This window comes from Peromyscus californicus, unplaced genomic scaffold, assembly GCF_007827085.1.
Source record: "Peromyscus californicus insignis strain IS unplaced genomic scaffold, ASM782708v3 Scaffold_17__1_contigs__length_78620276, whole genome shotgun sequence".
Taxonomy (NCBI): Eukaryota; Metazoa; Chordata; class Mammalia; order Rodentia; family Cricetidae; genus Peromyscus; species Peromyscus californicus.
This window is the reverse complement of record NW_026294469.1, coordinates 12,399,036-12,414,442: the sequence shown is the minus strand read 5'-3', so window position 1 is coordinate 12,414,442 and position 15,407 is coordinate 12,399,036. Positions and strand designations below refer to the sequence as shown.

Below are 15,407 nucleotides of genomic sequence, written 5' to 3'. Positions count from 1 at the left end.
AGCACTAAAAGGTACCTCAGTAGGTTTAATTTCCATCAAATTATAACCATTGTAACTATAATGTCACTATTTCCACAGCTTTCAGGCAGCTGACTCATACAAAAGTCTAACTGATGTAACATGGCTAATGACAAAGATATCTATCAACATGATTATTGTGTTATGTTCAAATATCTTTTATTTTTCTTGAGTGGTGTCATCTGTGTGGTTCTAAACAGCTGGCCAAAGCCAAAGCTGTAAAAGTAATACATAAATATAACTGACCATCACAAGTAAACAAAATGTGGTACATTCATACAACAGGAAAATTATTTGACAACAAAAAGTAATGAACTCTTGGTGTATTTTACAACAATAATTTTTAAAATCATAACACTGGAGGGGGGAGCCAGAAGGCTATATTTACATGAATTGCACTTATAAAAGATGTCAGAATAGAAAATCCATAGAGATTAGTGGCTACAGCAGTAGGGTGCCAACTGGAGAGTGGTAAGTATAGGACTTCATTTTAGGGTAATGGGAATGTTCTACAGTAGTGAGGATGACTGCAGATACAAGCCACCAAAGGGCAAACTTTATTATAGGTGACTCCTATCTTAATAAAGCCACTATTAAAAAATAAATAGAAAGTCTCACTATCTGATAAAAGTCACTCTAACTAGAGGCCTTCAATATAAAAGGACTAAATTTTCAGCCACATTTTATTAGCCCTTTGAATTTTATCAGAGTCTGCTCATCTTTATATCCCAGGATCTATTAAGCCTGTAAAAGTGTTTCTCTTCTATTGCTTAATTTCAGAAACATTATCGCCTCTTGAGGGAAAGAGGAGTAACTCTGATGTGGGGCTAAACCACAATGCCTTTCTTTGTTACCAACAACTGTTCTGCATCAATCCACCAAAGGTGATGTATTGCGTTAACAGGCAGCTCTGGGGAAATCTTGGGTCACCCGAGTGTTTTGTTGCAATCACAAGAGAATTTGTGGGTAGTTAGTCCACCATCAACTACAGTCTTAACTAGAGATGTCCTTCTTGCTTCACTAGTGGCAGCCATTAGTCAGCGAGACAGAAAATGACTTAAAGATAGATACTGACCTTGTCTCTTTTAAGCCTTCTTTCTGAATGACCTCCAGAATCTGCTTTGCTGTCATTGGGGAGTTGGGGTGTTTTTCTAGTGCCTAAAAAAATAAAAAAAAAAAAATGAGCATGAGACGTGAGGCTCCCAGATTACTGCATGGCAGCATGCAGAATGAAAGCTTTACACGAACCACCCAATCTCTTCTTTAGATTCTAAAGAGGAAGGGAATTTCAGACCAAAATAAGTTCTCACTGCACAGCTCAGGACACCAAAGGGAGAATGACATTTTTTCCCCATCTGAACTATGAAATTAAAAACTTCTGTCAGATTGGGAGTTGAAGAATTCTTAAAAAAAAAAAAAAAAGGTCACAGAGGCACACATGTCATAAAAGATGTGTAAACCCTGGAACGCAAGTCAATTAATGTATGCAAGGTTCTTTATTTGAACAAAACTACTACTGTTCCTTAATATCCGCTGTGCCACGGTTAATGACACAGCTTCGGGCTGATAAAAGTGTTTATTCCTAGAGCCACGAAAACACACAGCCCAAACACAATCGCAACGACCAAAATGCTGATCAGAAACAACCGCGTGCGATTCAGTTTGACAAACCTCGGTGGCATGTTTAAAAGGAAAAGAGAAAACCTAATGCTGAGAGAAACAGGTGCCGAAGCCCCTCACTGCCACGTGCTACGCTGGATAAGCTCAGTTTCCTTGTCTTTGCCATCCCCAATTAACATCAAGTGAGCCTCTCCCTCCTTCCATCAAACCCCTTCGGCCTCATGAACTCAGTCCCATTTTCCTTCCCCCCTCTTCTGCCACACTCAGTCTTTGGGGAAGATGCCCGTCTTAAACAAGGAGCCAGAAGACACACGAGGGCACTGATTACTCCACAGACATCAGCGTCAGCGTGCGAAGCAGGTTCTCTGCTCTTTAGCCAGGCCTTTGGGTCCGCGTGGCAGAGGCTGTGATGCTGCAAGCACTGGGCCCAAATTTGGAAATGCACAACTTTACAGTGACCTTCTCCCCAAGGGTAGAGGACAGCCATTGAGAGATCTTACAGTGGAGCTTCATGCATAAGGCATGGCCCCGTACTTAACGACACTAATGTTTACATTTCTCATCATTTAATAGAAGGATCACAGTTACTAAGAAGTAATAGGGTTGGACTAACAGTCTTGCTAATCTGTTCAAAATAGGTCCGTGATTTCTTCTTCTATCAATAACCAAATTTTCATTATCCCTAATATTAGCAAAGACTGATGTCCACGAGGGCCTGCCAGTGAGTGGTAAACAGGTGGGCCCTCTTCACATCCAGGCCTCTCCTCAGTCTGCTGTTTCAGTTCCCAGACAGTTTTCCCATGGCCTAACTCTTAGCCATCACCATGCTAACAACTAGCAGTATTTGAAAGGATAAAGAAATATTAGGAAAGCTAAGCAAAGGCAACAGGTATGCCATGAAAAGGAAAATAGTCCCCCAGGGGATGGCACTGGAGAGTCAGACTGAACTGGGAGGGGTAGGGGAGCAGCTTAGGGAGAGCCACACAGGAAGAAGAGTCAAGCATACAAACATTGGAGCAAAGTGCAATGAGGAAACTACACAGCAGAGCTGAGAGGGTGGACTTGATCACCTGGAGAAGGGGAAAGAGGAAACAGACACAAGAGCAAGAAAAGGTAACTGCAAGCAAAACAGTATGTCACTATGAATTACTGAAAGGACATGCTAAGGTCATGGGGACTCCACAGGGGTTAGGGTCACCCCACATGCCAGGTGATGCTGAGAACCTAATGAGCTCTCACAGTAGATATGGGCAGAACAACATTAAGCAATCATGTCTGAAGGAAGCAGGGAAGACAAGATGGTGAGAAAGGAGGAGGACAAGACAGCAAGGTAGAAAGGGGAAACCGAGATGAACTGGTGCCATCTAAAGGCAAGCTCATTCACTCTGGTAAAGGCCTGAAGGTAGGAAGCTATCCTGTCCTGGATAATATTTTAACAGAAATCTAGGCACATTTGTAAGTGAGGTTTACTGACTGTGGAGGATCCCGTTTCTCTTCCTGAATACAGGCACCTCAGCACACCAGGGCAGCTCCTCCCAGCAACGGAGAAAAATTGGATGGCCCTGTTCCCTTCTCTATGATATCACTTCCTACTCTACAAAGGAAGTAAAAGCACCAAGAATTACATCAGGAAGTTGAAGAGAGGTAAGAAGGAGATGAAACCACAGAGAACAGCAGAAGCAATCCCTCCATCCCTGAAAGACAGAGAAAAGAGTGAGTACAAGGTTCCTGGGTGTGAAAAAGTTTTACTGAACACTAGAACAAGATAGGGAAAAATTGCCTTCATAGAACACAACATCGATACTATCAAAATGATGTAGCACATGACAGAGACATGATCAGACTTGGGTAAAGCATACTGCAGAGCGTTAGAGGTGGAGAAGCCTCACTCAGGGTACAAGTGCATCCCAAGCTCTCGGGTCCACACACATCAGCCCAGCAAGCTTTCAATCAGGGGGTACTCCTTGCCTTCCTATTAATTCATCATACATGCAAGCTTTCCATTTTTTATTAAAGCTTCTTACATATGTATATTTTAATTCATAAAAATATATTTCTTTCTAATTTCCTTTTAATAACCATTTTGATTAATTCTTTGAGAATCCCATATAATGGAATTTGATCATATTAAGGCCCAACTCCTTCACTTAAATCCTCCCAGATCCACCCTCCACTTCCTATCTTCTTCTTTTTCTTTTAATAAAGCTATCTACTCCAATTTGTGCTGTCCATACAGTTGGTCCTAGGTGTGGAGTTGTCCGATGGAAGGTGACTGGTGAGAATAAATAACTATGGAGTGCTCAGCCACAAATGGGACATCTATATCACAACCCCTCTCTGAAGCTCAGGGACCATCTCTGACGAACGGACAGAAAGACCATAAAAGCCAGAGACTTGGAAGGACCAGAGCAAACCAGCGTCTTCGGAACATGGCAGAACCACTGCACTCATGAATACAAAGCAGTTGTGTTGCCTTCACAAGACCAGCACACGATCAAGCCAATCAGCATTTTAGTATGGAACGAATTTAGATTTTTATATCCAGGTGGAATTTTAACTTAACTTGCACCTCCATTTATTATTAGTCAGCCACGCTTCTCCAATTTGATCTGCTATATAAGTCACACATGGTTATGGTGAGATATCCTCTACCATGTACAGTGAATTTCCAACATGGAAATCCTATATAAAACACACACAAACCCAGAGAGACAGACAGACAGACAGATCCTTGCTGGGCTGGACAGGAGCAATCAGAGCCACATGCTTGCTCCCAGATCTTGGAATCCTGAAGGCCTCTACACTGGAAACCATTGCTCTGGAGGCATGCCCAGGGTTGCTGACAGTTCCGCTAACCCACCAATTGCTATAAGAGCTGGAACATTTCAAGAGACTTGAGTGTTAAAGAACACTGGAAGCTCATGATTCTTTGCTAAGTACCTAATTGCTTACCTCTTTAGGGGAAACTGAGATTAAAACTGAAACATTTGATTAAATCTTGAAGGAATTAAGGCCCAGTATTTCATTTAATATTTACTTTAAAACCTTTAATAAGCTTCCTATTGTCTTATTATTTCAGCTGAAACCGTGAGTAAACTCTGCTATATTTTCACATTTTATTGCTAATGCTATAAAAGCCACTTAATTGTGTTAATTATTATCTATATGAACTGGTAATTGAACTCCTAATAGCTCCAAGAGTACTACAGTAATGGACCGGGTTTTTTGCTTGTGTTTTGCAATAATATTAATTGTTCTCCTTCTGAATACTTCTGATTTATCTCTCTTTCCTACACTGTTTACTCTGGCTAGAGAGTGAACATTTCTAATACATTCTAAAATAGTGTGTCTTGAATTGCTTTATCATTTATTTCCTCTTATCATCACTACATTTTTCTCAGGAAACCAGTACTCAAAATTATTAGCATCAGCACTGGAAGAAAGGATGGATATAACTGACCAAATGCCCCCGCCTTCTCTGCAGGAGTCAGACTGTGTCTCTGTGGTCCATCTTTATGTCAGGGTCCTTCTACCTCTCTGTGAAACAGACTTTTGGCCCACGTTGTACCTATACTTGAGATTCCACTTCATTCTTATACTGTGGGAGTTAACTTGCTTCTCTCAAGTCTTTTCACTTCTTTCCACTTTCTTCTACATCGTTAAGCACAAAAGGTTTCAGATACAACACGGCTTTTCGAAAAAGTGACTCTTCATATCCAGAGATATGGAGGATAGACATATCATGCATCCATTGGCTTTCTAATGGCACATTCTCTTTTATTTTCACCGGAAGCGAGCAAATTCACACAAGTGGCAAGTGTGCCATTGGACTTCCCCCTAAGCTCATACAATCTTAAGACAATCTCATGACAGATGACCTCTGCAGACGACTACATGGCCCAGTAGGGGTAGAAAAGGACATGTCTATATTTGTCTGTATTTAAGGAGGAGAATGATGGGCATCACCTAAGGTATGAGCTGAGCTATGTGAAAACTGGGGCTGTTTAAGTACTTCTCTGATCCCGGATCCCAAGCCAGTCATTTAAAGGTTTCCTCCAGAATTATTTAGTGTCTCTCAGATGGAAAACTCATTTTAAGTGTCTCTAAGATAAACACATTAGACCAATGTCCACTTGAAGGTTAACATTTTGAAACTTTGATCCCTACATAAAATGTTCTGAGAGCAATTACTTATTTGACTTAAAAAAAAAAAAAAAAACAGCTTCACAATCTAAAAATCATTTCAGAGTTTACTTTGTGAGATCCTAAATGGGTATCAATGGTCAGGTTTCTTCCCTTCTTTTGCTGACATTAGTGCATGGTATCTTCCTCTAATCCACACTGGGGCAGCTCATCACAGGGTTGAGATGTTAGAGGCCTTGAATCCCAGACAAAGGATTAAGGAGTTGGAGCTACAGAGCACTTTCACATAGCATATACTATTTTATTTGTTTGCATGTGGCATATTACCTTATTTGATTTTTAAAAACAACTCTGTGAGAGGCACAGAAGACAGACAGACAGACAGACAGACACACACACACACACACACACACACACACACACACACACACACACACACACACGTTCTTTGAAATGGGCAGGGTTGAATTAACAGGCTCAGGGCCATAAAAAAACTATGACGTGGATGAACAGAGCCTGCACAGACAGTAGTAATGACAAAAATGATTGAATTAGGGAAAGCAGCTAATACCAAAGAACACCTGTGTGCTAGGTCCTCAAAAAAACTTTCACATTGGAACAACAGACCCCAGAATTCCTATAGTCTTTTCCCATTTATACTACACAAACTTCAAAGGTACCAATGATTATGTTGTAACTAGGATTTAGATCACTGGCAGTATTCATAGGAGAAAATAAAATCTATCAAACATCACAGCACTTTGCCAAATGCCCAGGGTCCACAGCTCAACTAGGTTGTTCTCAACTCCTAGCATATTTGGTTCCTAATTAAGGGTTTAAAGATGATGCTTACAATTTTCTGTTCTATTTGAATGTACTTTGTGGGAAAATTACATGCTGCAGCAGTATTCATGAGTGTGTGTTGTAAAAAAAAACACAGCCGGGCAGTGGTGGTGCACGCCTTTAATCCCAGCACTCGGGAGGCAGAGCCAGGCGGATCTCTGTGAGTTCGAGGCCAGCCTGGTCTACAAAGCGAGTTCCAGGAAAGGCGCAAAGCTACACAGAGAAACCCTGTCTCGAAAAACCAAAAAAAAAAAAAAAAAAAAAAAAAAAAAAAAAAACACAGAAAATACAATGAAAACATCCCTGAGAATCAATCCCACTGTACCCAAAAGCAGCATTTCAAGATCCCACAGTAAATGGCTGGACAAAGCTTCTGGATGTTGGTATCTACCATTTCTACTAGTTAAGACTCCCACAAGCACATGGCATTTTCCAAAACTGAGCTTTTACAACTGAGACATTAAATACAAGATCCACCTGACAAGCCTTCTCCAGCCACCTCACACTTAAGATTCGCCATCTCCTTGAACTCGCAGATAATGGTTTAAGCAGTATGCTTCCTCAGTAGCACCTGCCAAACCTGTCACTAATTAGTGTCCCTGCTTAATGATATTCTTTCCAACATACTGCAAGCCTCCTGAGATCAAGGACCTTGGTCCTCATTCACGTCTCTATCCATAGACTGAAGCTTTGCTAAATAGGTTTCAAAAAATCAAGGCCAAAGTAATATGGAGAGAGGGTCTGATTAATTCTGTATTTGGGATATTTTATAGAGCAATGATGTAGGCTATGAGTTTCAGAGTCAGATAAACCAGGAGCCCTTAAGCCACTGTCTGATGTTAGATAATACGTTTAACCCCCTGTGTCTCAGTTTCTTCACTTCATCATTCATAAAAGTGTCCTGAGGACTGAATGAGATAATGAATGGGAAGCACTTATCATTCCAATGAGCCAAATGACTTCCTACAGCAACGACAGTTAATAAGCTAATAGCATTCGGGGGGAAGCACTTTGTACTCAGCCTTGACACACAGATCTTGTCAATACCTTCCCCCAACACCAAAAAAGGGGGGAGCTCTAAGAAAATGATGAACAGTTGTGTTAACCCAATACTCTCAGTCCTCATCCTCCAGCCATGGCCAAACATAATTCACAAGAGAACCTACACTGCATAGTTCCTAGTGTCAGCATGGCAGGTGTGATGTTTCCATTATACAGAAAAAGTGAAGAGGGAAAGATTTATTAGGTACATACACTCCAAAAATTAACAGTGATAATGATAACTTAAATCGTCTGTCTATCTCTCTGTCTGTCTCTGTCTCTCTCTCTGTCTTTCGTGTGTATGAGAGAGCACACACACACACATACACACATAATATTATAAATATAATAAATCGTTTTAAGGAAGCAATTCTCCTAGGAGAGAACTCTGCAGCCAGTCTACTCTATGCAGAGTCTACTGGTTACTAAAACACCTTTTCTGTGCATCAAGTACAATTTCTGCTTTCCTTTTACTTCTTTCCAAATAGTCTTATTACATTTTGAATATACAAGAATTATGTAAAATGAAATTATAATCACTAACTAAACATGTAATCTTAAAAAATAAATCTTTGGGGCTAGATAGATGGCTCATTGGTTAAGTGTGCTGGCTGTTCTTCCTGAAGATCCAAGTTTGGTTCCCAGCACCCACTTTGGGAACCTTACAATTACTTATATCTTTAGCTGCAAGGGATATTATGACCTCTTCTAACCTTTATGGATATCAGTGTGTGTGTGTTTGTGCGTGTGTGTGTGTGTGTGTGTGTGTGTGTGTGTGTGTGTGTGTGCATGTGTGTGTGTGTGTGTGTGCATGTGCAGGCACACACAAATCTTTAAAATGAAATGAATAAACTGTGTTGAATAACTTCACAAATAGCTTCCATTAATTATGTTAATCACAAAATATGCTATTGTGCATTTTAAATGTGACTGAGGTTAGTTTTTAGGTCAATGGAAGTTTATCATCTCTCATCAATTACAAATAAAAGATTTTCAGTTTCTACCATCCAAATCATCCTTCACTGTATAGTCTTTAGTTTTCCAACATCACAAAAATATACATCTCTAAGAATGATACCCATTAAATACATCAACTAAGTCCTATGAGAAATAAATCTGTTTCATCTAATAAGTACATAATAGAGGGAAATCATCAATTGATGTCTGTCTTTTATAGGCAACTACAAACTAGTGTGTGTGACGCCTGCTCCTGTCAGCGGCCATTTCATAAAGACAATCTATGAAAACTTCTAGGTGTTTTGATATTTGCGTCTACAATTCTGAAGCTACAATCGGAGAGCTGTGATGTATTTTCCCAGACTGACATGTATGCATGTGTATACGTATATAAAAGCACATGCATCCATACACACACATCTTCCTCCAACCTACTTGTGCTGGTTTAAATTCACTTCTTGTATCCTCTCAAATCTTACCAGTCACAAATATTACTATCCAATGTAATTTCTAAATTACCTCCTGAAATCTCCTCCACCAGATTTCCATGGGCCTGGAAGAAAATCTATAAAAACAGCCACTGATCCTGGGTAATTTTATCCTTTTAACTGCAGTCTATTGGTTTAAGCTTATAAAGTTCATCTGCAGTCATTCTCTAGTCCAGCTGTTCGGTCTCCCTTTTCATTCCAAGAGACCCACATGCTTGGCAAGTATGATTCTGACGCACATCTCTACATTATTCACAATGGACTCAAACAGGGCAATAGAAAACAAAGTCTGTGGCTGCCAGTGGGGACCAGTTCCAGACTGATCATGATTACTCAATCAATATTCTTGGCTATAGATGTTCAATCTGCTGCAGAGTCATTTAATTATACTATCAGTCAGTTCATAATTGTCCATCACTTCTAGGAGAGTTTCACAATAGAATCAAGTCAAATAAGTGGCAGAAATTTAGCTTTAACAGGCACATCTTCCTGGTGTGTAAGTCTAATAATCCTATCAAAAGTAAATTAATTTAGTTTGACATGAATTAGCTGAGAGAATTCATCATGCCTTCCAGGGATCTTAACTTCCATTTGTAAATGCTTACAGCCATCTGTTTAATAATTTCTAGAATTTTACTTAGAGGTGAGATGGGGCTTAATAGTTCTGATTTTAAAAAGTTTGGCCCTCTTATCTTCTTAAAAACAATACCAGAGGTCTGGGAAAATGGCTTACTGGGTAAAGTTCTGGTTACACAAGCCCAAGGACCAGAGTTCAAATCCCCCTGGATCTGGATGTAGAACTACATGTCTGTCATCCCAGTGTTCCTGAAAAGGAGATTGGAGGCTGAGAGAGCAGAATCCATAGATGCTTGAGGACCACCAGTTTGTATATAGTGCTGAACAACAAGGAGATCATGCCTTAAGTGAAGTGGAAGGCAAGGACCAACACCTGAGGTAATCCTCTGATTTCCCTGAGTGTGCACTGCAACATGTAATTCTGTACTCACTCATGTAAGCACGTGCATACACATATATACTCACATAGATATCATATGCATACACATATAAAACACACACACACACACACACACACACACACACACACACACACACACACACACAACTTTTAAAACCTAATAGCAAATACTGACATTAAAGTTACTGTGTGTCAGGCCTCATGCTACCATGCATGTAAGCTCATTTACTCCTTGTAATATTATGTCCATCACATAGGGCCCAATATCAACCTCAGTTTTAAAACTGCGCGTAAAAAATCTGAGAAGGTTTGGCTGCTAAGGGGCTCACTGAACAATCATGAAGACCTGAGATTAATGCCCAGCAGGCACTTCCTTTTGAATATGGTTGTGTGCACTTGGAATCCCAGTGCAGAGACAGGCATGGGGATCTCTGGGGCTGGCTGGCCAGCCAGCCTAGCAAAATCAGTGAGCTCCAGTTTCAGTGAGAGACCCTGTCTCAAAAAAATTAATCTATTCTTGGATCTATTTGCAGACTTTTCCCCATCACCTGTCATTAAATTCCTTCGTTGTTTCTTACTCCCTCTGAAGCTGGTGTCACACCCCTCAGCATTACTTTCCTGACTACAGCTCCTTTAAAGAAACCTTCACCAATTAAAAAAAAAAAGAAATATAAAATGGAATGTTTCAAAACTGAAAATACTGTCTGATGATGGAGTTTCTCTGACGGGAGAAACTAGAGCCTTGTCCTAATATCACGAACATTTTAAAATGTAGAGTTAGTGAACTCAGATTAGCTGAGTAAAAGAATAAGAGTCTATCAGAGCAACTAAATGTGTCCTATTTCTAAAGTAACAGAATTGCCACATACAAAAATATTCAGGGTCTTTCTTTGGTAGAAATCTCCTTAATAAGGGTTTCATAAATCAAACACAGAATATAACAAGTTATATTATGTGATGTCTCATAAAATTATAAACATGACACAAAAATATAATTGGAAATATCAGATGAACTAATCCAGGTAAATCTTTCCAAGATCTAATATTATTAAATCATGACTATATCTCTAATCACAGAGTTTACTTATATTATTACTTATGGATATAATTCTAAAAAACAGATTTATAGATGATGGGCTTAAGTGTTTATGACGTATGTGTGCCCACATGGAGATGAGAGCCTTTGCATGTGGAGATAGTACCACAGTAGAGTCCATTTAAAGGCAACCTCTGAAGAGGTGTTGTTCTGAGGTGGCAATTTCTGGAGAATTTGAGAATCGTTAAAATGTGCTAGTGTTAATAGTAGCAGCTCCCCATTACCTGGGGAAAGGGAACTTCAAGTGAAGAATTGCCCCAATCAGACTGGCCAATGCCTGTGTCTGGGAGAGGTTGTCTAGACTGATGATTAATGTGCGAATGCCCAGTCAGCTATGGTTAGCACTACCCCATGACAGGTGGGTCTGGGCTGTCAGAAAGCTTGCTCAGAATGAGCCAGTGAGCAAGAAACATTCTTCTATGGCTTCTGCTGCCCTGCATCCCTCATCGATGGACTGGTCCTGGGAGTATAAGCTGAAGGAAATCCTTCCTGCCCCTAAGTTGTTATTGATGAGAGTGTTTTCTCACAGCAACAGAAAAGCAAATTGCACTTTACATCAAAAAATAGGGTGGAGAGCAATTAAGGAAGCCAAGTGACGTTGACCTCTGGCCTCAACACAAGCCACAAGCAAACATACATCCAAATGCATATATAGTGCTCACAAGCACACATCCATACACCAAATCAACATCCATGCCACATGAAAATGCCCAGCACTAACTAATACTAGTGAGGAAAGCAAGCCAAAAGAGCTGAAAGTAGAGATGCATGCTGTTCTCTGACTTCTGGATATTTTTCAAGATTTATTTATTTTTATTTTAAGTGTATGGCTGTTTTGCCTACTGTGTGTCTATGTACCACAATGCATGTAATGCCTGAGGAAGCCTGAAGCCCTCAGATCTCCTGGAACTGGAGTTTAAGATAATTGTAAGCCACCGTGTGGGTGCTAGGAACTGAACCCAGATCCTCTAGAAGAGCATCCAATCCTCTTAACCACTGAGCAATTTCTGTAGCACCATGACTTCTGTATTTAAAAATACAAATGGCTTTTTAAAATCTTTAATTTGTGTGCTTACAAAAACTAATAGAGTAAGTTTATGACATCATTTATATACCACAGTAATTATACATATATTATATTTGCTTGATGATGATTAATAGCTAATTTGAAGTCAGTTCCAAACATAACGAGACGTGAGTACTCTGAAACTGAACCAGTCATAGGCTATATATTGTGATACACAGTAGCGGACAGGAAATAGAGGTGGATTGACTTGTCTCTGAAGCAAACATCAATCTTCATTCATTCTAAATCAGGGAAACTCCTTAGCGTTGTTCCTGAGCACTGGTCTGAAATGACACAGCATTCAGATGCATCTGCCAGAAAGAATTAGCAGTAAAATGTATCTTCAGATAATTATATAAAATGACTGTTATATGGAATTATGTGATTCTGCCCACTTAAATGTTGAAAGAGGACAAAGATAATAGAGCTTATGATGTCGCAGTTCACAGTGGGCTTTTATCCTGACAATTGCATCACACACACCCCAAGCAATTCACTAGCAAATATTTACCAAGCATACCCATACACCATAATGAAATAAAATAAAACACATCATTCCCATCTCTACAGACATTTAACGCTGACCTAACGATAGTCAGTGAAAGGAGGGAAGCTTCAAAGGAAAGAAACAAAGTCATCTGTCCTTCAACTTCACTCAAAATGTGCTCTCAGCTATGGAGAAAGGGTACCTGCTTTCCTGGTGACCAGCAGTCGTAATGTTACTCAGCTGCCATGAAGTGTGATTGGTGTGGAACGTGAGCTTGTGTGTTTACAAGGGTATGCCCATGTCCCACTCATGGCAAGTTCTTAACAGAAGCTTGCATAACGAATGAAAAGATGAGCATATCACCGGGAAGAACCAATGGCTTAACTTATCTGATAGGCCCTTCTGAGGGTGTCTTTTTCCATTTCCATCTGAATGGGAACTGCCATGTTCGTGTACTGAAGACATGACTAATAGTGGGATAGAGAGATGGTTGCAGTGGGGTACCGGGGAAGGCCAATCATTGACCTTCTCCATGGTATAGGAGTCTAAACGTTTGGGCAATGATGTCATGGGACAGGGAATGGGATCATAATGGTCATATTCCTCTCTATGTGGACAAAGAAGGTTCAGAAAGTAAGTCTACTGTGTGATCAGCAATAGGAATTTTAGAAAACAATTCTTATACACTACATTCCCTATCAGCTACCTTAGTGTTAGCCGAGCTCTCCAGCCCCTCTGGCTTATGCTGGTTTCTAGTCATGCCACTTGAGCTATGTGCTAGGAAGATAAAGACTGCATTGATAGGAGCACACAGCAAGAAGAGCTGCTTTCAATCAACCAAGCCATCAATATCTATTGATATGAAACATGACTAGATCTCATTAAAGGAACAGAAAGTATCAACACCAACATAAGACCACTTATGAAATCAAATAAACCTCCCTAAGCTGATTTGACAAGGTGAGTTCTGCTTACCACCAAGTTGAGAGCTAATTGTTCTATAATACCTCATTTTAGCACCAGGATGAAGAAAATTATTAACTGTGATGTGATCAGAATATTTATTTTCTGAAAGAGAAGGACTATAGAGAGTTACCTATAAGTCAACTCTGAATTAGCCCTTGCAGAAAGCCTTTCTAACACTTCTCCTACAGCTTCCCATTCATTATTCAATGACACCCAAAGATAAATTGTACCAGATACCATTCTCTAACACTTACTCAACTACAGACAGTGAGCACTGGTTTCTCAAGGAACCAGTTTCCCCAGGATAAGCTATCCATAGGAAAATTCTGAGAGTGATAGTAACTCTCCTTTTTTTCAAGCTTAATATAACTGCCTGATTTCAGGCACACAGAATATGTTAGATGGTTATCTAGGCAGAGTGTATGATGGAAATCTGAAATGGGAAGATGAAATTTTCTTGTATGACCCCCAACAGTGAGAGCCAGCCTAACATAAGAATTCTGATTAAGTGCCTTCACTGATGTATAAAGGCCAAAGTTATTGTAGATAATGAATTTTCTGTGAAAATTAATGCCTTCTGCAATAAATTATACCAGTGTTATAAAATTTAAAGTACAATGTAATAAGTCAGGGGTTGTGTATTTATAAATCCACTCCACTTGAGGAAATTCCCTCGTGTAGAGTCCTGGGGTTGGCTCTGGGCTTCTTGAAGAGTTGGAGGCTGTTCATCTGAGTTAGTTACAGTCAACAGGGAATCTATCAGCAGCCACTGAATGTTGTCTACTGTATTTAATGAAGAATGGGACTCATAAGGAGAAGTCCAAGGGACAGTGAGCTCTGTGGACAGGGATCTCTGAAGCAAACTGGTGAGGAAATGAAACCCTTTAGTGGGAATGCTTCTTGTCCAGCACTCATCGAGGACAAAAGGGGTAGATGTCAGGAAGGATGGAGGGATGGACAGACATGGGGAAGCAGGGCGTGAGAGAGGGAAGGAGAGAGAGGGGGAGGGAGCGAGGGAGGGACAGAGGGAGGAGGAAGGGAGGGAGGGAAGGGATGAGAGGGAGTTGGGTGGACAGCACTTGCTCTCTTCTTCCCGCTGACATGAAGATCTATCTGGTTGCACCTTTTCAATAAGACACAATTTTTGTTTTCTTTTTTTGGAAACTTGAATACATTAAAAATATACCAGAGCCCTTTTTCTATCTCAAATATCTTGAAATTCAATTCTGGTTAACAATAATTGCTCTGTTCTTGCTGGATCAAAACTGTTCCTCTTCAGAAGACAGATGGAAAGAAAAGCAATTATTTTATAAGGCAAAAATATAAACAGAATTATCTAAGAAGGAACACAGAAGCCTTTTCCTAGGAATAAACAGTTCTCTATTATTTTCTGGCTTAAACCATCTAAGTGCAAACACTAAAAAGATACTGAAAAAAATTATCTTAACATGATGCAGGAAAAAAGAGGGGCTTAGCATTGTATATCTAATCTACTCCTTAAATACATAATTAAACATTTAGCATCTCATAAACAAGAGTAAAAAGTGGCCTAGAAAAAGAACTGGTAAGCTATAAAATGTATCTCTCATTTTAGATCAGGATATGCAATGTTGATCCAATTGTCAGTGGATCTAAATAAATATTAGTTTGTGCATATGTCCATCTCTAACCAAGACCCAGGATAATTACAGTTCCAGCCTGGCACT

At 39.9% G+C, this 15,407-nt stretch overlaps 1 protein-coding gene across 1 annotated transcript in view; it reads right to left on the bottom strand.

The window, feature by feature from the left end:
- Window positions 1–15,407, bottom strand: part of LOC128112578 (putative Polycomb group protein ASXL3) — a 50,542-nt gene that overhangs the window by 18,526 nt on the left and 16,609 nt on the right. Inside the window, exon 2 of the mRNA XM_052741632.1 lies at window positions 1,094–1,176. Coding sequence (XP_052597592.1) covers window positions 1,094–1,176 — 83 coding nt within the window. The remainder of the gene's footprint in view (window positions 1–1,093; window positions 1,177–15,407) is intronic.